The 24,661-nt window shown below is 38.6% G+C and overlaps 2 protein-coding genes across 2 annotated transcripts; both read left to right on the forward strand.

Annotated features, from left to right (window-relative positions):
- The first annotated feature begins 721 nt into the window (after window positions 1–721).
- LOC142170501 (uncharacterized) lies at window positions 722–1,675 on the forward strand. Its single transcript, XM_075232427.1, has 2 exons — window positions 722–955; window positions 1,028–1,675. The coding sequence occupies exons 1-2, from the start codon at window positions 722–724 to the stop codon at window positions 1,673–1,675; spliced, it is 882 nt and encodes a 293-aa protein (XP_075088528.1).
- Window positions 1,676–10,649: 8,974 nt separating this feature from the next.
- Window positions 10,650–12,393, forward strand: LOC107763677 (15.7 kDa heat shock protein, peroxisomal). The gene is made up of 2 exons (XM_016582164.2): window positions 10,650–10,933; window positions 11,968–12,393. Exons 1-2 carry the CDS (start codon window positions 10,801–10,803, stop codon window positions 12,264–12,266), a joined length of 432 nt encoding a protein of 143 aa, XP_016437650.1. The 5' UTR covers window positions 10,650–10,800; the 3' UTR covers window positions 12,267–12,393.
- Window positions 12,394–24,661: the final 12,268 nt, after the last annotated feature.

Below are 24,661 nucleotides of genomic sequence, written 5' to 3' on the forward strand. Positions count from 1 at the left end.
AAAAACTTTGGACTCTGCTAGAACATATAGAAATTATTTTCTCTTTTTCAGTTTGTGAAATGAAAAAATCTCCTTCTCTCTTCTCTCGTTATTTCTTCAGAAGCTTGACATAGACTTCGATCAATCCATGGAAATTATTTCTTTCACATGGTATCAGAGCGGAGATTCCATTCCTACTCCTCAACATCTTCTTTGCGATGTTTCCCTCACCTATTTTCATCAGAGTTTTCTTGTTCGCTGAGAAATTTAGGGTTTTTCTGATTTCATTGAGTCTTCTTCCGCAATCGCTGGTTTTAGAGGTTTGTCGTACCTGAGATTCATCAAATTGATGTGGAAGTAAGTTGATTCCTTCGGATTTTTCATTTTCCAGCTGTTAGGATTTGATTCCTTTCAAGTTCAAGGCCGTTACCGTCTTTCGGTTGCAAAGACGAAGGGTATTCTCTTATCTAGCTCATTTTTGCTGTTTAAATCTATTAGATACTGATTGTAGTGAAGATATATGACTGCATGTGCTGTGGTTGAATTCTATAAATTTTCTCACTGAGTAATTGAACTCCAAAAATGGTTAATTATTGTTGATGATTCTGTACCTGCTAGTTCCTCTGCTAATTTCATACCTGACCCTTCGAGTCCCTTGTTTCTACTGTCTTCTGATGTTTCGAGAATTTCTTTGGTTAGTAATCCTTTTTCTGGGACTAGATTTGGGGGATGGAGACGAAATATGATTGTCTCCCAATCTGCTAGGAATAAGATAGGGTTTATTTATGGAACAATTTTCAAACCTCCTGAAAATTCTCCTCAATTTAAGGAGTGGTATAGGTGTAACAATATGGTCATATCTTGTCTAACTAACTCCTTTACACCAGACATTGCTGAAAGTTTCCAGTACTCTGACACTGCCCAAAGTATTTGGACTCGGCTTAATAAAATGTATGGTACTGTCAATGGTACCAAGGTTTTTGAGATAAAGTAAGAGTTAGCATCCACTAGTCAAGGGTCTTTAGATATAGCATCTTACTTCAATAAGCTAAAGAGATTGTGGGATGAATTGGGTTTCATGCGTGCATCTCGTGGTAGTTCTTGCATATGTGCTGCCAAATCTGAGCTCCAAAGAGAAGATGATGAGAACAAGTTGCATCAATTTCTCATGGGGCTTAATGACACCTATGTTGGAGTTAGGATTAATCTGCTTGTGATGCATCCTCCTCCATCTCTAGACACTGCCTACAACATCTTGCTTCAGGATGAGAGACAAAGACAAGCATCCTTACCATCCCAATTTTGTACTGATTCTGCCTCTTTCAATGCCCATCTCACTAACAAGTTCTCAGGGACACCTACTCCACCTAAACAGTTCAATAAAAGAGTTAACTTTGATCTCAACAAGTCAAATATAGTGAATAGGTATTGCAAGAATCCTGGACATTTGGTTGACAAATGTTATAAGCTCCATGGGTTCCTACCAGGTTTCAAATTTACAAAGGGTAAGAGGACTGATGCAAATGTTGAGGTGCAGGGTTATCCAAATTCTGTTGGTTTTCATAATACTGTTGAGAGTTCTCACTCTCCAGCTGAAGGGTCTTCTGAGTCAGAGTCTTTGATTCCTGGGTTAACCAAGGATCAATATTCACAACTTATGATGCTGCTTCAACACACACAAATTTCAAAGTCATAGCCCTAGTCCAGCCTCATGGCATCTGCCAACTTTGCTGGTACTTTCTCTCCACCCAGTTATATGAAAAATGTATCTTATGGTGCTTTCATGTTAACTAAAGTAGATGAATGCATTTGGATTATAGATTCTGGGGCCACTGACCACATGACCTCCAATAAAGACCTTCTCTTTGACATTAAACCATTAATCATACCATACTTAGTTACTTTTCCAAATGGTTATAAGGTCAAGGTAATATGCACTGGTTCCATTCAATTCCTTTGCTTCACATTGCATCATGTCCTTTATATTCCTAGTTTTCATTACAACCTTATCTCTGTATCCAAACTTGTTTGCCAGTTAGATTTTATTGTCCTATTTACTATGTTTTCCTGTTTAATACATGCCCCTTCACTAAAGAGGCCACTAGAAATTGATAAATTGGATAATGGTATTTACAGACTTGTGCAGTCCTCCCCTTCTCTTCAATCTCATGCAATAGCATGTCAGTCTAGTTTTATAATTGCCCCTTTACTTGTTGAAAATATTCCTTGTAAATATCATTCTCCATTAGCTGTTGATTCTGTTTCTTGTTCTCATTGTACATATAATTCTGAATTGAATAAAATGGAGATGTTATGGCATAATAGACAGGGGCATATACCATTTGTTAGGATGAAAGAAATTTCTCACATACCTTGTAAATTTTCCACTAAACATCCTTTCATTTGTACTGTTTGTCCATTAGTAAGGTAACTTTGGTTACCTTTTCCTGATAGTTCTATTAAAACTACACATCATTTTCAACTTATACATGTGGATACCTGGGGTCCTTATGGAACTCCTACTCATAATGGGTTTAAATATTTCCTAACCATAGTTGATGACTTCACTAGAGCTACTTGGACTAACCTTATGGGGTCCAAGAGCAATGCTTTTTCTCTTATCAAAGCTTTCATTGCCATTATCAAAACACAATTCCAATTTGTTGTACAAACCATTAGAAGTGACAATGTATTTGAGCTTGGGTCTAGTAATTGTGGCAGTAATTTCTTTGCTGAAAATGGAATAATCCACCAAACTTCTTGCTCTCACACACCACAACAAAATGGTGTGGTTGAAAGAAAGCATAGATATCTATTAGAAACCTCAAGAGCCTTACTCTTTCATTCTCACCTACCTATTAGATTCTAGGGTGATTGTGTGCTTACTGCTACCTATCTTATAAATAGATTCCCTTCTAAACTTCTTAACAACAAATGCCTTTTGAGTTACTTTTTGGACAAACTCCTTCTTATGACCATATTAAAACATTTGGTTGTCTCTGTATTGCCTCAGTCCCCAAATGTCATAGGGATAAGTTTCAACCTAGAGTTGACCCTTGTGTTTTTCTGGGATATCCATTGTCTAAAAAGGGTTACAAATTATACAACTTGAAAACTAAGCTTACCCTAATATCCAGGGATGTAGTCTTCCATGAAAATGTCTTTCCCTTTGCTTCTTCTGTGTCCATTCCCAATGCTATTTCTCTTCCTCTTAACCCCTCTACTAGTTGGAGTTTCCCTACTAACAATTCCTTGCATGATACTTCTTCAACTTATGTACCCCCTACTTCCCTTTCACCATCTCCTTCTTTTTCACATCAACAATCTCCTTCTTCCCCATCTCCTCCTTCTTCACAACACCAATCTCCTTCTTTGCCCACACCACCTGCTCCAAGGAGGTTCAGCAGGACTCATGTTCCTCCTTCTCATCTACAACATTATGTTTGTAACCTTCCTCCATCTCTGTCTGGCCCCAGTTCTTCTTCTGCTTGTCTTCATAGTTTAGTTAACACTGCTGAGGTAGAGCCTACCTTATATTAGTAGGCTGCCTCTATTCCTGCATGGCAGGAAGCCATGAGGAAGAAGTTTGAAGCTTTAGAAGCCAATCATACTTGGTCTATAGTTCAACTACCTCCAGGTAAGAAACCCATTGGTTGTAAATGGGTTTATAAGATCAAGTATAAGGCTGATGGGACTGTGGAAAAATATAAGGCTAGATTGGTTATTAGGGGTGACACCCAAGTTGAGGGTGTGGATTTCACTGAAACCTTCTCCCCTGTTGTCAAATTTTCAACTGTTAAGTGCCTTGTTGCTATCGCTGTCAAACAAAATTGGCCTCTTTTTTAACTTGATGTCAACAATGCTTTTTTCATGGTGATTTGGATGAAGAGGTTTATATGAAGTTGCCCCCTGGGTTGTCAGCCACCCCTTTATCTGGTTTTGCTTCATCTTCTTCTCCCTTGGTTTGCCTTCTTCAGAAGTCCTTATATAGTTTGAGACGGGCTTCTAGGCAATGGTATGCCAAGATGTCTCAAGCCTTATGTTCCAAGGGATACTCTTCTTCTCTAAATGATTTCTCCCTCTTTTCTAAGAAGTCTGCTTCTTCTACTGTCTTGTTGGCTGTATATATTGATGATATTATTCTCAATGGTAATGATTTGGAAGAAATTACTTATTTAAAGAGTTTTCTGGATAATGAGTTTAAGATCAAAGACTTGGGGGTTCTCAATTACTTTCTTGAAATTGAAGTTGCTTACCACTCTGATAGCCTGCTCCTTCATCAGAGAAAGTTTATTAAAAGTTTATTAAAGACCTGTCTGTCAAGCTCAAGGTAGATATGGGTGATCCTTTTCCTTCTCATGAGACCTATAGAAGTCTGGTGGGTAAGCTCAACTTTCTCACTCACACTAGACTAGACCTGGCTTTTGTTGTACAACATCTCAGTCAATATCTTCAGAAGCCTACTTCCTCTCACATGCATGCAGCCTTGCATATACTCATATATCTTCAAGGTTCTTCTGAAGTTGTGGTCTTCATCAGCAGCTCCCCTCATCTTTCCCTATCTGCTTATTGTGATAGTGACTGGGTTGCCTGCCCAGACACCAGGATATCTGTTACTGGGTTCTGCATTCTCTTAGGTGGTTCTCTTATTGGTTGGAAGGCTAAGAAGGAGCATGTTGTGTCTCTTTCTTCTACTGAGACTGAGTATATGGCCATCAGTAAGGTTGTTGGTGAGCTCACTTGGCTTGTTAGGCTGCTTTCTGATTTTGGTGCTCCTGTTCCTGCTGATGTGCCTGTTTTCTATGATAATCATGCATCCATCCACATTGCCAAGAATCATGTCTTTCATGAAAGGACAAAACACATTGAGGTGGACTGCCATTTCATTAGGACAAAGCTTCATAAGGTTCTTATTGCCTTGCACCATGTTCCTACTACTTCTCAACTTGCTGATGTCTTTACTAAGCCTTTGACTGGCCTTGTCCATCATTCCTTACTGCTCAAGCTGGGGGTTCAGTCACCTTCCACCTTGATGGGGGTGTTGGAGTTAAGAAGTTGGACCACAATACTGTTGCTGATGTTGAGGCACACCCCACATAAAAGAAGAAGTCCATTTGTTGTATTTATTTATATCAACCCACTTATTTAGTGAGGCCCATTTTTTTAGTCATTCTTTAGTAGTTAGACTTTTTAGTAGTTAGCCCATTTTGTATATGGCAAAAACTTTGGACTCTTCTAGAACATATAAAAATTATTTTCTCTTTTTCAGTTTGTGAAATGAAAAACTCTCCTTCTCTCTTCTCTCGTTATTTCTTCGGAAGCTTGACATAGATTTCAATCAATCCATGGAAATCAATGTTTTCACATCTCTTTATATCCAATGAGGGACAAAGTTCCTTTGTAAAAATAACAACAACAACAACAACAACAACAACGGCCTAGTGTAATCCCACTAGTGGGGTCTGGGGAGGGTATTGTATGCGCAGACCTTACCCCTATCCTGAGGGGCAGAGAGATTGTTTCCAGGAGACCCTCAGCTCAAGAAAGATACAAGAGACGATATATTAGTACCATCAATAGAATAATAATAAAATAATAGCAATATAGGAAATACGAAATAGATGGAAAGTACAATAATAACCAGTAGATAAAGCCATGCATTAGTAGATAACCACTAGCATCCTAAAACTAAATCTTAACTGTCTAGTCCTACTCGGGTGTGCCGTAGAAATATTCGTAACTTCCTCCTAACCTACAACCTTAATGCTCGACTTCCACAATACCCTGTCAATGGCTATGTCCTCAGTAATCCTAAGATGCGCCACGTCCTGCCTAATCACCTATCCCCAATACTTCTTGGGCCTCCCTCTACCTCTCCTCGTGCCCACCACAGCCAGTCGCTCACACATCCTCACCGGTGCATCAGTGCTCCTCCTCTGAATGTGCCCGAACCATCTGAGTCTTGCTTCCTGCATTTTGCCCTCTATGGGGGCCACGCCCACCTTCTCCCAATATCTTCATTACTAATCATATCCATATTAGTGTGCCCGCACATCCACCTCAAAATTCTTATATTTGCTACTTTCATCTTCTGGATGTGTGATTTCTTAACCAGCCAACACTCAGTCTCGTACAACAAGGCATGCCTAACCACTACTCAATAGAACTTACCTTTTAGTAACGTTGGGACTTTTTTGTCACACATGACACCTGATGCTAACCTCCACTTCATCCATCCTACCCCAATATGGTGTGTGACATCCTCATCGATCTCCCCAATCCCCTGAATAACCGACTCAAGGTACTTGAAACTACCCCTCTTGGGAATAACTTGAGAGTCAAGCCTCATGTCCACTCTTACTACCGTCGGCTCGATGCTGAACTTGCACTCTAGGTATTCCGTTTTAGTCCTGCTCAACTTGAAACCCTTCGACTCAAGGGCCTGTCTCCAGACCTCCAACCTCTCGTTGGCGGCTCCTCGTGTCTCATCAATCAGAACTATGTCATCAGCAAATAGCATACACTATGGCACCTCCCCTTGAATATGATGAGTCAGTGCGTCCATCATCAGGGCAAATAAGAATGGGCTGAGCACAGACCCTTGGTGAAACCCCATATCAACCGGAAAGTGCTTTGAGTTGCCTCTTACCGTCCTAAATCTTTTCTTAGCTTCATCATACATATCTTTAATCACCCTAATATAGGCAACCGGAACCCCTTTAGCCTCCAAGCAGCTCCATAGAACCTCCCTAGGAACCCTATCGTACGCTAGTCTCCTTTGTGTCCACAGGTGCGGCCCGAAGATATCCCTAATAGCTCTCTCGCCACCTTCCTTATACAGTCCGCCGTCGTCGACCACATAATGTTCGCGTCCCCACTACTCCTCCAAGCTCCCATAGCCGATAACCTTCCTCCCAACTCCTGAACTTTATCCTCAGTCAAGGCGCCCCACCTAATCCTCGGACGACCTCGTACTGACCTCTTCTTCCTCCGTATCATAATACCAATGTCCATCACCAAAAGCCTATGTTGCGTTGCGAGGGTCTCACCTGGGATAACCTTGCAATCATCACACAACCTTCTATCACATGAGAAGATAGTTAATCTGAGTCCTCGCCACCGAACTTTTGAAAGTAACCAAATGCTCCTCCCGCTTCGGAAAACTTGAGTTCGCAATCACCTGCTCGAATTCCTTTGCGAAGTACAATAGTGAAGTGCCCCCACCGTTCCGCTCCCCGAAACCGAAGCCGCCATGCACCTCAGTATAACCACTTGCAGATGACGCAATATGACCATTGAAATCTCCTCCTATGAATAACCTTTCGACAGGCGGAATACTACGCACGATCTCATCTAACCCTTCCCAAAAGTGCCTTTTAATCTCCTTATCCAAGCCAGCTTGCGGCACGTACGCGCTAACGACATTTAACGTACACTCACCAACCACCAACTTGATAGTCATTAATCTATCATTCACCCGCCTAACCTCTACCACAGATCCTCTGAGATGTCTATCTACCAAGATATCCACTCCATTCTTACCCCTCAGGACTCCAGAGTACCACAACTTATACACATCTGCATCTTTCGCCCTCGATCCGACCCACCTAGTCTTCTGAACACACGCTATATTAATCTTCCTCTTCTGGAGGATCTTTGCCAACCCTATAGACTTACTCGTTAGTGAACCTATGTTTCATGACCCGATTCTTAACCTATAGGCTCCATTGCCCCCTCTACCTCTTCCACCGCCTGTCCCACCCTCTGGCCACCGCCTCACACTCTGCCCTACCCGAGGACATGCCCTTACTCTATCATCCCAGACTACAGCCATTACACCTACGACAAGCTAAAGAAAACTCGCTAGCACACAACGATCAACGAACCAAACTGGAAAGAAACAAGTAACTACTAGCACACTAGTTGTAAAATGGAATTAGTGCAAACTAAAGTAACATTAATTTAGCTAACACCAAAAGGGAAACAGTAAAACGGGAGGTACCAAACCCCGAGAACAGAACCTGTGATTGATTTGATGTACTCGATATTGTTGCACACTTACGCCCAGCTTCCCACCACCCTTCGCTGACACTCACCCAGGCTGTTGTCCTTTTCTTGTGCGCGTGCGCCCAACTTATCTCCAGCAACTCCGAGGATTTCCCTGAAAAATACAGAAAATACCACGTACACAAAAGGGGCTATCACCACTACCACTAGTGTAGCCTTGACAGCAAACGAAGACAGGAAAGCAAAACAACAAAAATCTTAGCTAACTAAAGTACACCTTATCAGTGAAACTAAATCTTTGAAAACTTTTACAAATTTTCCAATTAATGAATGAGCCCTTAGTACTGTTGCTGCAGTAGATGGCTAAACAAGAGGATTGAGAATATGAGATAGGGAAAATGACATACCTAGGCCACTGATCAGAGAGGTCGGAACCAACTCACCTGAAGAGGGCGTTCGTCGGAGAGAGATTGCGATGGTCGAAGTCGACCGTTAGTCGAAGAGAGAAAAGGAACTAATTCAAAATTTTATTTTCCTCCATTTTTTTTCCACCATTTTCCATTCACACCTCTTTTATTTTAACTAACAAAACCCAACACAAACTTCAGGAGAAAATGTAAATACATTACTGGTGTGTTTGCTATGTACTCGGTACTTGAGGATTATCTAATACAAGGAATTCCCTAATATATACTCTAATGATTATATCTCTAATATATTAAGAGGTTGTTTGTTGTAATAGTGCGATATCCCATAGGATTAACTATTCCATATCAATCCCACCATTATAAAATAAAATTTATCCCAAAATTAGCTAATACGTATAAACAAACATGGGATTAATACAATCCAAAATTTTATTCTGAGATTATTATCTTTATCCCTGTTCCAAACGATCCCTAAAGTCATCTAGTAAGCATTAGTCTTATGTAGGGGTGTCAATGGTTCGGTTCGGACGGTTATTTTATAAAATTTGTGCCATACCATTTTTTTCGGTTATTCTATTATGTATAACCAAAATTCGACTTTTCGAAGCCGTCCCAATCATGTCGGTTTCTCTTCGGTATCGATACGGTTAGATTAATTTTCGGTATTTTTTTAAATATCATGTAAAATTTACAAGTAGAAATAGAATGCAATAACATACGTTCTTTTATAAGATTTAGCAAAACTCTCTAGACATTTTTACTGTCTAAAGGGTGATGAATTAAAAAAAAAATACGGCTAGAGTATAGATCCATCAATTATTTTACAACAACGTAAAAGAAATCAAACAAAGACAAAGAAAATATAAATCACACGAGTTGAAAGATATACCAAAATGGGACTCAAGAATAAAGTCTATAGAAAATAAAATATTCAAAAAGATAAATCTAAATTATATGAAAAGAAACATATTCAATACATTGTAGTTTTCTACTCATAATCGCTAGAATACTTTGTATCTTGCTAATACAGATACTTGAAATAATTTAGTTTAAGTAGAAGTAGCATAATATTTTTTAGGAATTAGTATTTTGAGTTTAATTACTTGTTGGCTTATAATAGTTTTCATAATTCCAAGGCCCAAAGAAAATTTAATGCATTATTATTTTTAAACTTACCAAATAGATATATTTTTCACATATAAAATTTATTCGGTACGGTTCGGTATTTTTTCTGCTTATTTTTATATAATAAAAAACCTACCCTAATTATCGGTGCGATTATAAATTTTAAAAGAAACCTAAAAATCAGTTCGGTACGGTACTGTTCGATCGGTTTAGTCGGTTTTCGAATATCCATTGACACCCCTAGTCTTATGTTAGCCTAGTGAGTTAAATTTGTCTGCAAAAAAAAGGAAATCTATCCAACTGCTTCTAGATGCGAAATTCAGGTCGCTAAGCTAAAATGACCATAATTTAAACATTTGCCTTAAATAAGGGAGGAAGTGCACAAACAACCATTCTTAGGACGTGCCACATTGATCCATAGATCGTGTCTCGCAAATTGGTCGATTTATGTGAATTTACCATATGTATTTCATTTTATCTAAGCACGTTTCATTTTAATACTGAATTAAATTGAGGCACAAATATGCAAATTTGTCCTGGAAGCGGAAGAACTGCTGAAATTGCGTGAAAATCCTTACATGGAAAACAAATTCGAGCTTTGTAAATCTCTATTTATTCATACATTGACATGCTCATCCTTAACCAGACTAAAGACATAATATAAACATCGGATATCTACGATAAATACAACAACTTATAAACCTTAATTCCGAAAAAAATTTAGCGAGAAAATTAAATCTTTTGCGGAACGTTCCCAGCAAAACTGAAGTAACAATGGGTGAGAAATGTTCGGAAGAATGTGACAAAGCTGAATGGGACTCCGGAAAAATTGAGCTGACAAATTCAGGATATATTGACTAATTCCTAAATAGTAACCCTTTAAAGAGGCTACCTGGTGTCATTTCTACTAAAAAAGGCCATGTGGTGCAAATATTTCGGAATGTGCAGCAGTACTGGGCCATCATTACTAGATCAAGATATTTGATTCAAAGTTAAAAGTCCAAACCAAATCACATTAAGGCCCAACTCAAATTTTAACTCAAGACCACAACAATAACCATAGGGATCTCTACAGCTGATCATCTCTTAGATCATCTTCTCCAATGTACCAAAACGATAAGCCAAGCAGAATCTTCCAGAAGTTCCAGAAAATACCCCATTAAATCTCCAACATATTTAAGACGCTCTTATCCTCAAAAGTACACAACAGATTAAAAAAATTGAGAAAAAACGCAGAGAAAAAGGAAAAAAAAGTGTAGAAATGGCGCTTTTTGGTGATCCTTTCAGACGATTCTTATTGAGTCCCACAATTTATCGCAACTCTTCTGGTTCTGCTGCTCTTCTAGATTGGTTTGAATCTCCTAATTCTCACATCTTCAAAATCAATGTCCCAGGTATTGTAGATTTTATTCAAAATCAACTTTTATTTGCTTTTGTTTGAAACTACTTGTAAATAGAAATTGTCATAACCAATTGTGATAATCGACTTGATTGATATTTTTGGTATAGTAGATGTTATTACCTAGACAACCATACTCAATTCAGTAAAATTGTTTGATCTTAAAAATATACCTCAATAACTATAACATTGTCTGCCATTCACATCATTAACAATCCATTTGAATGGGCTTATTTTAAGCCAAATATCAATAATTTTTAAGCCGATCCAAACGAGCACTAAGTAGAATTTTCTGGAAAACAAAAAACTACTAGTTTGAGGAAGATCACCTAGGAATGAGAGGCATAGGGCCAAATGGAGAGACAAAATAGGATGAGTGAGATTAGGGTGGCAAAGGGCAGGTCGAAAATAGTAATGCAAAAATGAATAAATTATTTGTTCCGGCCCACATTTATTACGTATAAAAAACAATTGACCGGCGAATATTATGAATATTCATATTATCCACGGCTTCTTAAATATAATTATTTTTGGAAGAATTTCTAGCCTCTTAAACTTGAGGAATCCCCAATTTGAGGCGTTAATGTAAAAGTTAAACCTATTAGTATTCATTTTATAAGTGTATAATATAATTTTTATCTATATTTAACCTGTTCTTAAATAGTTTATTATCCAACCTATTTGAAATGGATAATATGGGTGGATAATTATTATTTTTTTAATCATTTTGTCACCACTAATGATGATCATATAATCAATTGTAACTTTAAGATTGAGGTGTAGTGGTCAGGGGTGAAGCTTTATGTGACCAAGACTAATCAATTTAACACCCTTCGCTGAAAGATTGTACTGTTTATAGGGTAAAATATTACTACTTATTATTGCTAAAAAATACACTTTCAACACCTTTATTGAATATTCTGGCTTTGTCACTGGTAGTAATGGTTGTACTATAGATCCACTCTTGATTTCGGTTAGGATGCAATCGTTGAAAGGGTTTATGCAAAGTTGTGGAATGAAATTTGACAGGCTATAGCAAGGAGGACATAAAGGTGCAAGTTGAAGATGGGAATGTACTAGTGGTGAAGGCGGAGGGTGGCGGCAAAAAAGACGAATTCCTCGGAAAAGAGAAGGAGATAGTGTGGCATGTGGCGGAGAGAGGCGGAGGAAGAGGAGATTTCTTTAGGGAAATTGAGCTGCCGGATGATGTGAAGGTGGATCAAATCAAAGCTCAAGTTGAGAATGGTGTTCTCACCATTGTTGTTCCAAAAGATGTAACTTCAAAACAATCCAAAGTTAGGAACATTAATATTACCAGTAAGCTGTAAAACCTTGGTTATGGAACAATGGAAATAAGGATGTTTTGTGTAGGTTGTGTTATGGAATTTAATGAATGTAACAAAATTGTTGTAGAATAATCAAAGTATTTGTATCTAAGCTTATGCACTTTATCTATCTTTCCTTTTTCTCTTTCCTAATTTTACACTACAATATACTAAACCATAGATCTTGTTGAAATGCCATTAGTCTTGATTATAGGTTCTTGATTATATATCTAGAATATTATGTTTTTGGTAACGTTGTTTGGTTTAATTATATTTGTGATCTTGTTCTCTTGGAAACACTTTTTATCTTCTTGGCAAGATGATCAGTAAGTATGGTTGGATAATTTATCTATTTTTGAATTACTTATTTTTCTAATATATGAATTGAATTTTGGATTCTAGCAGCAATCAAGTTGGGGTCATTTAATTTGGTTCGGGGAAGTGTAAACACGATCGGTCCCTACAACACTAGGCGTTGGTCCGACTACACTAGGTGTTACCATGTGAATATGATCGGTCCCTACTACACTATATATTACTGTGATAGCAAAGGAGGCCAGACTAGTGGTGAAAAAATGGTTAAAAGAAAATAATTATCTATTTATATTATTCATCAAAAATATGTTGGATAATGAATTTTTTAGATGCGGGTCAAATATGAATAAAAATTATATGAATTTAACTTTTATATTTGTAAAGCCTCAAATTGGAGGCACCTCAAGTTTGGGAGACTAAGATATTCAAGAAGCCATGAATAATATGGATATTCATATTATCCGCCAATTAACCTATTTTTATCCGTATTAAAAATCGATCAGGTCGGATAATTTATTCGCTTTTGTATTACTTGTTTTTGACTCGTTCATATCTGATCTCAATCCGTCCATTTGCCACCTCTAACCGAGACGGTGACAATTGAGAGTTGTCATTGATATTCCTAATCATACAAAAAAAAAAAAGATCCAATGGCAAGGCAAGGATGTTACGCCCGTTTGGTCCTCACAGAATATAGCTCAGATTCAAACATTGGAGAACGGAGCAACGCTCATGAAGCTCTCCCAAAATATGTTGGAATTATAATACATAAATTATAGTATGACATTAATAATTTTGGGAGTATTTAATACTTATCCATAAGGCATAATACTCTGGTTGGGTCTGAACGCAATTAAGTTTTCTATTTGTCAACTAATGAAAAAAAAGAAGCTAACACACAAAACCAGATTTGGAATAAGCCCTGCGTATATCTTGCGCGCAGGGGCAAATCGACCTGTTTTGCCTTCTGGATCAATTTTTTATGTGAGTAAAATCACTCTGTTTTACTAGCTCATTACAAGCCAACAAAGAGCAATTCAATGTAAAGAGAAGGAAAAGACTTTCCACCACCAATGAGGGACACTTTACCTTCCACAAAGACAAAGAAGTAAAGAAAGAAAAGGGACCACAAAGAAATCTTTGACTTTGCATTATAAATAGAGAGTTGTTATTCGGCCAAACTCAGCGTGGCCCAACAATGACCACACTGGTGAAATACCAGTAAAGCCATTCATTTTACATTTGGCTTAATGGCCATTTTTCCCTCCAAAATTAGTTAATAAATATTGATTATCCCAAAACATTGATCCCATAAATCATCATTCTCTCATGGGAAGATCAACCAACTTCGTATATATATCTATACTATTACGTATTTATTTTATTTTTTAAATAAAATTCATAAGGACGGGAAGATCAAAAGCCTTCGTATACAAATACCTATACTATTACGTATTTTAAAAAAAATACAATTTATATGATGGGATGATCAAAAGTCTAATATTTATACATAATATTATTTTTTATACTGCATACAAACGTATAATAGCCTGTTGATGAGGTGGTTGTCAAATAGCTCATTGATGAGGTAGATGTCAAATAGCCGTTTATATTAAGGTCATTCGTATCGGCATATAGCTACCATATAAGACCATTGACTAATATGGTTGTAGTCATACAACCTATGCTAATTATATCATTGTGATTCATAGTAATATCGACCGCTTGTATAATAGTCGGTTATATTAATTTCATTCATTAAGGTCATTTGTATCAGCAATTATATAAGTCCATTGACTAGTATGGTTGAAGTCATATAATTTATGGTAATTATATCGTTGTGATTCTTAGTAATATCGACCGTTTATATAATAGGCGTTTATATTAATTTCATACATATCGGCATATAGCAACCATATAATTCCATTTGCTCGTATGGTTATAGTCATATAACCTATGCTAATTATACCGTTGTGATTCTTAATAATATCGACCATTTATACAATTTCAGATATATATCGGCATATAGCAATTATATAAGTCTATTCACTAATATGGTTATAGTCATATAACCCATGGTAATTATATCATTGTGATTCTTAGTAATATCGACCGTTTATATAATTGCCGTTTATATTAATTTCATACATATCGGCATATAACAATTATATAAGTCCATTGACTAGTATGGTTGAAGTCATATAATCTATGGTAATTATATCGTTGTGATTCTTAGTAATATCGACCGTTTATATAATAGGCGTTTATATTAATTTCATACATATCGGCATATAGCAACCATATAATTCCATTTGCTCGTATGGTTATAGTCATATAACCTATGCTAATTATATCGTTGTGATTCTTAGTAATATCGACCATTTATACAATTTCAGATATATATCGGCATATAGCAATTATATAAGTCTATTCACTAATATGGTTATAGTCATATAACCTATGGTAATTATATCATTGTGATTCTTAGTAATATCGACCGTTTATATAATAGCCGTTTATATTAATTTCATACATATCGGCATATAGCAACCATATAAGTCCATTCACTAAGATTGTTGTAGTCATATAACCTATGCAAATTATATCGTTGTGATTCTTAGTAATATCGATCATTTATATAATATCCGTTTATATTAATTTAATACATATCGGCCTGTAGCAACCATATAAGTTAATTCACTAATACGGTTGTAGTCATATAACCTATGATAATTATATCGTTGTGATTCTTAGTAATATCGATCGTTTATATAATAGTCGTTTATATTAATTTCATACATATCGACCTATAGCAACCATATAAGTCCATTTATTTGTAGCCATATATAAGTCCATTCACTAATATTGTTGAAGTCATATAACCTATGCTAATTATATCATTATGATTCTTAGTAATATCGATCGTTTATATAATAGCCGTTTATATTAATTTCATACATATCGGCCTATAGAGACCATATAAGTCCATTGACTAATATGGTTGTAGTCATATAACCTATGCTAATTATATCGTTGTGATTCTTAGTAATATCAACTATTTATATAATAGCCGTTGATATAATTTAATTCATTATGGTCATACGTTTCGGCTTATAGCAACCATATAAATCCATCGACTAATAAGGTTGAAGTCATATACCTATGGTAATTATATCGTTGTGATTCTTAATAATATCGTTCGTTTATATAATAGCCGTTTATATTAATTTCATACATATCGGCCTATAGCAACCATATAGTCCATTCACTAATATAGTTGTAGTCATATATAAGTCCATTCACTAATATAGTTGTAGTCATATAACCTATTCTAATTAAATCATTGTGATTCTTAGTAATATCGACCGTTTATATCATAGCCGTTTATATTAATTTCATACATATCGGTTTATAGCAACCATATAAGTCCATTGACTAATATGGTTATAGTCATATAACCTATGCTAATTATATCGTTGTGATTCTTAGTAATATCAATCTTTTATATAATAGTCGTTGATATAATTTAATTCATTATGGTCATACGTTTCGGCCTATAGCAACCATATAAGTCTATTCACTAATATGGTTGTAGTAATATAACCTATGATAATTATATCGTTGTGATTCTTAGTAATATCGATTGTTTATATAATAGTCGTTTATATTAATTTCATACATATCGGCATATAGCAACCATATAAGTCCATTCACTAATATGGTTGTAGTCATATATCCTTTTCTAATTATATCGTTGTGATTCTTAGTAATATCGACCATTTATATAATAGCCGTTTATACTAATTTCATACATATCGGCCTATAGCAACCATATAAGTCTATTGACTAATATGGTTGTAGTCATATAACCTATGGTAATTATATCGTTGTGATTCTTAGTAATATTGACCGTTTATATAATAGCCGTTTAAATTAATTTCATACATATCGACATATAGCAACTATATAAGTCCATTGACTTGTATGGTTGAAGTCATATAACCTATGGTAATTATATCGTTGTGATTCTTAGTAATATCGACCGTTTATATAATAACTGTTTATATTAATTTCAAATACATCGGCCTATAGCAACCATATAAGTCCATTCACTAATATGTTATAGTCATATAACCTATACTAATTATATCGTTGTGATTCTTAGTAATATCGACCGTTTATATAATACCCGTTTATATTAATTTCATACATATCGGCCTATAGCAACCATATAAGTCCATTCACTAATATGGTTGTAGTCATATATAAGTCCATTCACCAATATGGTTGTAGTCATATAACCTATGCTAATTATATCATTGTGATTCTTAGTAATATCGACTGTTTATATAATAGTCGTTTATATTAATTTCATACATATCGGCCTATAGAAACCATATAAGTCCATTGACTAATATGGTTGTAGTCATATAACATATGCTAATTATATCGTTGTGATTCTTAGTAATATCGACCGTTTATATAATAGTCGTTGATATAATTTAATTCATTATGGTCATACGTTTCGGCCTATAGCAACTATCTCGACCCCAAATACCCGGTCGTAATGGCGCCTATCACATTACTAGGCAAGCCAACCCAAACCATTTAACTTCAACGAATTCCTTTTATAAAACCATTTTCTAACACAAGTTTAAATACCAATTTTTTTTAATAAGCGTTTAAAACACAATTACATATGCGGAGGTCAAATAAACATGAAAACTAAACAGCCCCAAATATCTGATGTGACGAGTCTAGAGCCTCTACTACATAACTGACTGTCTGATACAACATAAGTCTAGAAATGCGGAAAAGAACAAGATAAAAAGGAGAAAACAGGGCTGCAGACGCCATGCAGCTACCTTGAAATCTCCAGCAACCTCTGGATCAGCTGAGGACCCTCACAGTACCAGTCGGGCACCTGGATCTACACACAAGGTGTTGGAAGTAACGTGAGTACGCCAATTCTGCCCTGCTGGAACTAACCCCTCGAAGGAGTACTACCAAAGCTACCAGATCCCCAAGGCCTCTTGGACTCCCTCTCCTCTCGCTCCTGGCGGCGAATCGACTCAATCTCATAGGTGATGTAAACAACCTCCTCGAAAGTAGCACCTGTCACCCACTCCCTAGTCATGAGAATCCGAAGATGATATGTGAGACCATCAACAAACCTCATAATCCTCTCTCGATCTGTGGGAACCAACCAAACCGCATGACGGGCTAACTCAGAGAACCGCATCTCATACTGCATCACAATTATCTCTCCCTTACACAATTGCTCGAACTACATGCACAGCTCCTCTCGACGAGATTGTGGCACATACTTCTCCAGAAAGAGAACAGAGAACTGCTGTCAGGTAAGGGGCGGTGCACCAAAAGGCCTATGCCTCTCATACGCCTCCCACCAAGTGAAGGCAGCCCCAGAAAACTGAAAGGTGGTAAAAGCTACACCACTGGTCTCTAGAATCCCTGTTGTACGAAGCATCCTCTGGCACTTATCTAAGAAACCCTGGGCATCCTTCCCCTCGCACCGCTAAAAGTCAGAGGCTTGAGTCGACCAAACCTCTCTAGTCGACGATGCTCGTCATCCGGTATAACTGGTACCACAAACTCCTGAGCTGGTGTAACCGGCTGGGCTGGAGGTGCCCCCAGTGTCTAGAGTCCCTGCACAACCTGCTCAGGTGTGCGAGCAACGGGAGTCTGGATGCCTCCCCCGGCCTGAGAAGTAGCTGCGGCCGTAGTAACTGAAACCACCTGAACCAAACCCGTACACACTGATAAGATCTGAGCTAAAGCCTCCTGAAGGCCTGGAATCACAATAGGCACAGTTGGTGCCTGAGTTGGTGCTGCTGTAGTGTTCACAATTGGGACTTGATCGGGAACTGGGGCAGCTGGTGGATCTGCAAGTGCTGCCCTAGCTGCTCTGCCCCTACCACGGCCTCGACCGCGTCCTCGACCTCTAGTGGCCCCAATTGGTGGAACTGGTGGTCGTCCACCCTGCCCGGTAGCACGTGTCCTCACCATCTGTAAGAGAATGGAATAACAGAAGTTTAGTATTCGGATCAACAAGTTCGTACAACAAGAATTTCAAGAATATGAAGATTTTCCTAAAGGTTCTACAACCTCTTGAGGTTAAATACAGACGTCTCCGTACCGATCTGCGAGACTCTACTAAACCGGCTCATGACTCGTGAAACCTATGTAACCTAGGTTCTGATACCAACTTGTCACGACCCCAAATACCTGGTCGTGATGGCGCCTATCACATTACTAGGCAAGCTAACCCAAACCATTTAACTACAACAAATTCTTTTTATAAAACTATTTTCTAACACAGGTTTAAATACCAAATTTTCATAATAAGAGTTTAAAACACAATTACATATGCGGAAGTTAAATAAACATGAAAACGACACAGCCCCAAATATCTGGTGTCACGAGTCTAGAGCCACTACTACATAACTGACTGTCTGATATAACATAAGTCTAGAAAATGCGAAAAAGAACAAGATAAGAAGGAGAAAATAGGGTTGTAGATACCTTGAAATCTCCGACAACCTCTGGATCAGCTGAGGACCCTCACTCTGCCACTCTGGCACCTGGATCTACACACAAGGTACAGGGAGTAACGTGAGTACGCCAACTCAGTAAGTAACTAAAGTAAATAAGGTCTGAAAATAGTAACGAGCAGTTAAAAAAATCATATAACTGAATAAACAATAGGATAACAGGTCAACCTCACAGTTTAAAACCAGTTTCATCGTAAAATCATCAATTTTACAGTTTAAACACTAGAAATCATATACTTAGAAATTTTTCCAACAGAGGCTTATTTTAAAAGAAGAGTGAAATCAGTAAAAATATCATAACTGGGCCTCTTGGGCAGGAATCACTCAGAATATGGCCTCTGGGGCAGCCTCTCAGTCACTCGTGACTCGCTTTCGTTACTCAGTACTCACTTTCAGCACTCAGGCTCATTAATATCTCATAATAATAGAAATCATATTAACCGCTGCGGCGTGCAGCCCGATACGTAATTTATAGTCGACTATACTCATTGGGGGTGTATAGACTTCGGAGGAGCTCCTACAGCCCAAGCGTCATATCGCTGTGGCGCGCAACCCGATCCAATAATATATATATATATATATATATATATATATATATATATATATATATATCGCTGTGGCGTGTAGCTCGATCCAATATATATATCACTGCGGCGTGCAGCCCGTTCCATAATATATACATATAATATCCTCACTATTAAGTTCTTAACCTCTCTCAGTCATTAACCTCACAGCCTCTCGGGCACAACAATAAAAATTAAGGAACTCAGCCCAAACAATCCTCACAATTAGAAGTGGAGTGATAAAACCAATTTTAAACATTTAAACTGGTAAAACATGACTGAGGCTATGCTTTCATCAAGTAAAGTGAGGAAAAACAGTGAAAATGCCCCTAAGGGTTTCAACCGGTCGGCACAAAGCCCCAAACATGGCATACAACCCATAATACAGTATAAATGACTAAAGTACGGAAAAATATAAGATTCCAAATCAAATATGCAACTTAATAGTCGCTACGGGATGGACCAAGTCACAATCCCTACCGGTGCACGCCCACACGCTCATCACTTAGCATGTGCGTCACCGCATTTATCAAAACAAGTCAAATATAGGGGTTTGTACCTTCAGTTCCAGATTTACAATGGTTACTTACCTCAAAACGGTGAAAATACTACTCCACGACGCCTTTGCCTCTCAAATTGGCCTCCACTCGCGTCGAATCTATTCAAAAACAGAATCACGACGTCAAAATATGCTAAAAGAATGAAGCCCAAGCAAAAACAATCAAATAATACCAAAAATCCCGAAATTGGCCAAACCCGACCCCCAAACCCACATCTCGAAATTCGATAATTTTTACATCAATAGCTTTTTTATCTCCCCATGAGTTCATACATATCAAAAGTTCTGAAATCCGACCTCAAATGGTCCTTCAAATCCTCAAGCAAAGGTCTAAGTTTTCAAGCCCTAGTTTCCCCAATTAGCCCTTAAATTCCATCAATCAAAGCTCTAATCCGTGAAATAGTAGCATAGGAACAAGTTTTAGGTCCAAATTCTTTACCTCAATGAAGTTCCCTTGAAATCCCTCTTCAAAATCGCCCAAAAAGCTCCCAAGCCAAATTAGAAATGGTGAAAATAGCTCAAAATCGCGAAGAGCACAATTTATACCTTCTGCCCAGACATTTTTGCATCTGCAACCCTATTTACTGCTTCTGTAGTACCGCATTTTCGGTTATTCATTCGCTTCTGCGGAAATCACTTAACTCACCACTTTCCGCATCTGCGGTATCGCAGATGCGGTACCTATAACCACTTCTGCGGTTTCCTGACACCTTACTAAATTCCTCTTCTGTGACCCCTTTCCCGCATACACAGCGTTGCACCTGCAATCCCAATTCGCAGGTTCAGAAATACTAGAAGCAACACAATCTGCAACTGCAACAATTCCTCAAACTCCCCGTCGACCATCCGAAATCACCCCGAGGCCCCCGGGTCCTCAACCAAAAGCACCAATGTATCCCAAAACCTTATTCAAACTTGTACCAATCTTCAAAATACCTCAAACAATATCAAATCAACCAAAACACACCGGATTCAAGCCTAAGTTCCCAAAATCTTCCAGATTCCTCTTTTGATCAAAAACCCAACCAAACCACGTCCGAATGACCTGAAATTTTGCACACACATCCCAAATGACACAATGGAACCACTAAAACTCTCGGAATTCCATTCCGATCCCTATATCAAAATCTCGCCTATCAACCGGAAATCGCCAAAAGTCCGATTTCACCAATTCAAGCCTAAATCTACTCTAAACCTCTAAAACGCATTCCGATCACGTTCCTAAGTCCCAAATCACCTCCCGAAGCTATCTGAACCATAGGAACTCACATCTGAGCCCTCTAACACATAAGTCAACATCCGGTTGACTTTTCCAACTTAAGCTTACTCAAAAGAGACTAAGTGTCTCAAACCTTACCAAAATTATTCTGGATTCGATCCGACCAACCCGATACCACATAACACGGATAAACAAAGCATAAAGAAGCAGAAATGGGGAAAATGGAGTGGTAACTCATGAGACGACTGGCCGGATCATCACATCCTTCCCAACTTAAACAAACGTTCGTCCTCGAACGAGTCAAGAAACATACTTGAAGCCTCAAACAGGTGAGGATATCTGCTCTGCATCTCTCGCTCGGTCTCTCAAGTAGCCTCCTCTACGGGCCGACCTCTCCACTACACTTTCACTGAAGCTATATCCTTTGACCTTAACTTTTGAACCTGAAGACCCAAAATAGCTACTGGCTCCACATCATAAGTCAAATCATCATCCAACTGAACCGTGCTGAAATCCAAAACATGAGACGGATCCCCAATATACTTCCAAAGCATAGAAACATGGAACACTAGATGCACACTCGACAAGCTGGGTGGCAAAACAAGCTCATAAGCCACCTCCCCAATCCTACGAAGCACCTCAAAAGGCCCAATAAATCGAGGACTCAATTTCCCTTTCTTCCCAAATCTCATAACACCCTTCATGGGCGAAACCTTCAACAGAACCTTCTCGCCAACCATGTAGGACACATCTCGTACCTTCCTGTCAGCATAACTCTTTTGCCTCGACTACGCAGTACGAAGCCTCTCCTGCACCAAGTCTGTCCCTAGTAGCCTAGCCTCACCGGGCTCGAACCAACCAACTGGAGATGTACACCGCCTCCCATACAAAGACTTATGGAGCCATCTGAATACTCGACTGGTAGTTGTCGTTATAAGCAAACTTTGCAAGCAGTAGAAACTGATCCCATGACTCTCCAAAATCAATGACACAAGAACGCAACATGTCCTCCAATATCTGAATAGTGCGCTAAGACTGCCCATCCGTCCGAGGGTAAAAAGTTGTGCTCAACTCAACCTGAGTACTCAACTCTTGCTGCACAGACCTCCAAAGCTGCGATGTAAACTGAGTTCCCCTATCTAAAATGATGGAAACTGGGACACCATGCAAACGAACAATCTCCCGGATATAGATCTCTGCCAACCGCTATGAAGAATATGTAGTACACACAGGAATGAAGTGTGCGGACTTGGTCAGCCGATCCACAATCACCCAAATAGCATCGAACTTCCTCAAAGTCGGTGGAAGTCCAGCAACAAAGTCCATAGTGATCCTCTCCCACTTCCACTCAGGAATATCCATCTGCTGAAGCAAGCCACCCGGTCTCTAATGCTCATATTTCACCTGCTGACAATTGAGACACCGAGCTACAAATCCCACAATGTCTTTCTTCATTCTTCTCCACTAATAATGCTGTCTCAGATCCTGATACATCTTCGTTGCAACTGGATGAGTGGAATACCATGAGCTATGGGCCTCCTCCAAAATCTACTCCCGAAGCCCATCCACATTAGGCACATAAATTCGGCCCTGCATCCTCAACACCCCATCATCACCTATAGTCACATCTTTGGAATCATAATGTTGAACTCTGTCCTTAAGGACAAGCAAATAAGGATCATCATACTGGCGCTCTCTGATGCGATCATATAAGGAAGACCGAGAAACCACACAAGCCAAAACCCAACTAGGCTCCGAAACATCTAACCTCATGAACCGATTGGCCAAGGCCTGGACATCAACTGCAAGAGGTCTCTCCCCAACTGCAATATATGCCAAACTCCCCATACTCACTGCCTTTCAGCTCAAAGCATCGGCCACCACATTGGCCTTCCCTGGATGGTGCAATATAGTGATATCATAATCCTTAAGCAACTCCAACCACCTCCGCTACCTCAAATTGAGATCCTTCTATTTGAACAAGTGTTGGAGGCTGAGATGATCAGTAAACACCTCACAAGATACACCATACAAGTAATGCCACCAAATCTTCGACGTGTGAACTATGGCAGCCAATTCCAAATCATGAATGTGGTAGTTCTTCTCATGGGGCTTCAACTGACAAGAAGCATAAGCAATAACTCTACCCTCCTACATCTAAACACAACCAATACCAACTCTCGAAGCATCAAATACACGGTATATGAACCTTAAGCTGATGGCAAGACTAACACTAGAGTTGTGGTCAAAGCTGTCTTGAGCTTTTGAAAACTCTCCTCGCACTCGTCCGACCATACAAATGAAGAACCCTTCTGAGTCAACTTGGTCAAGGACGATGCAATAGATGAGAATCCCTCAACAAACCGGCGATAATAGCCTACCAAAACAAGAAAGCTACAAAACTCTTTGGCTGAGGACGGTCTGGGCCAACTCTGAACTGCCTCTATTTACTTTGGATCAACCTGAATACCCTCGCTGGACACCACGTTCCCCAATAAAGCCACTGAATTGAGCCAAAACTCACACTTGGAGAATTTTGCATAAAGCTTCTCCTCTCTCAATATCTGCAACACAACTCTTAAATGCTCCGCGTGCTCCTCCTGATTACGCAAATACACCAGAATATCATCAATGAAGACTATGACAAACGAGTCTAGATAAGGCTGAAACACACTGTTTATCAAATGCATGAACGCTACTGGGGCATTGGTTAGCCCAAAAGACATCACCAAGAACTTATAATGACCATATCGGGTCCTGAAAGCTGTGTTAAGAATATCCGAGTCCCTGATCTTCAACTGGTGATAACCCGAATGGAGATCAATCTTGGAGAACACTCTCGCTCCCTGAAGCTGGTCGAATAAATCATCAATGCAAGGCAAAGGATACTTGTTCTTAATTGTTACTTTGTTCAATTGCCTATAATCAATGCACATACTCATAGTTCCATCCTTCTTCTTCACAAATAGAACCGGCGCACCGTAAGGTGACACACTAAGCTAAATGAATCCTTTATCAGGGAGTTCCTGAAGCTGCTCTTTTAATTCCTTCAACTCTGTTGGTGCCATACAATACGGTAGAATAGAAATGGGCTGAGTGCCCGACACCAGGTCAATACCAAAATCAACATCCCTTTCCGGTGGCATGCCTGACAGGTCTGCAGGAAACAC

Source organism: Nicotiana tabacum, chromosome 16 (assembly GCF_000715075.1).
Source record: "Nicotiana tabacum cultivar K326 chromosome 16, ASM71507v2, whole genome shotgun sequence".
Lineage (NCBI taxonomy): Eukaryota > Viridiplantae > Streptophyta > Magnoliopsida > Solanales > Solanaceae > Nicotiana > Nicotiana tabacum.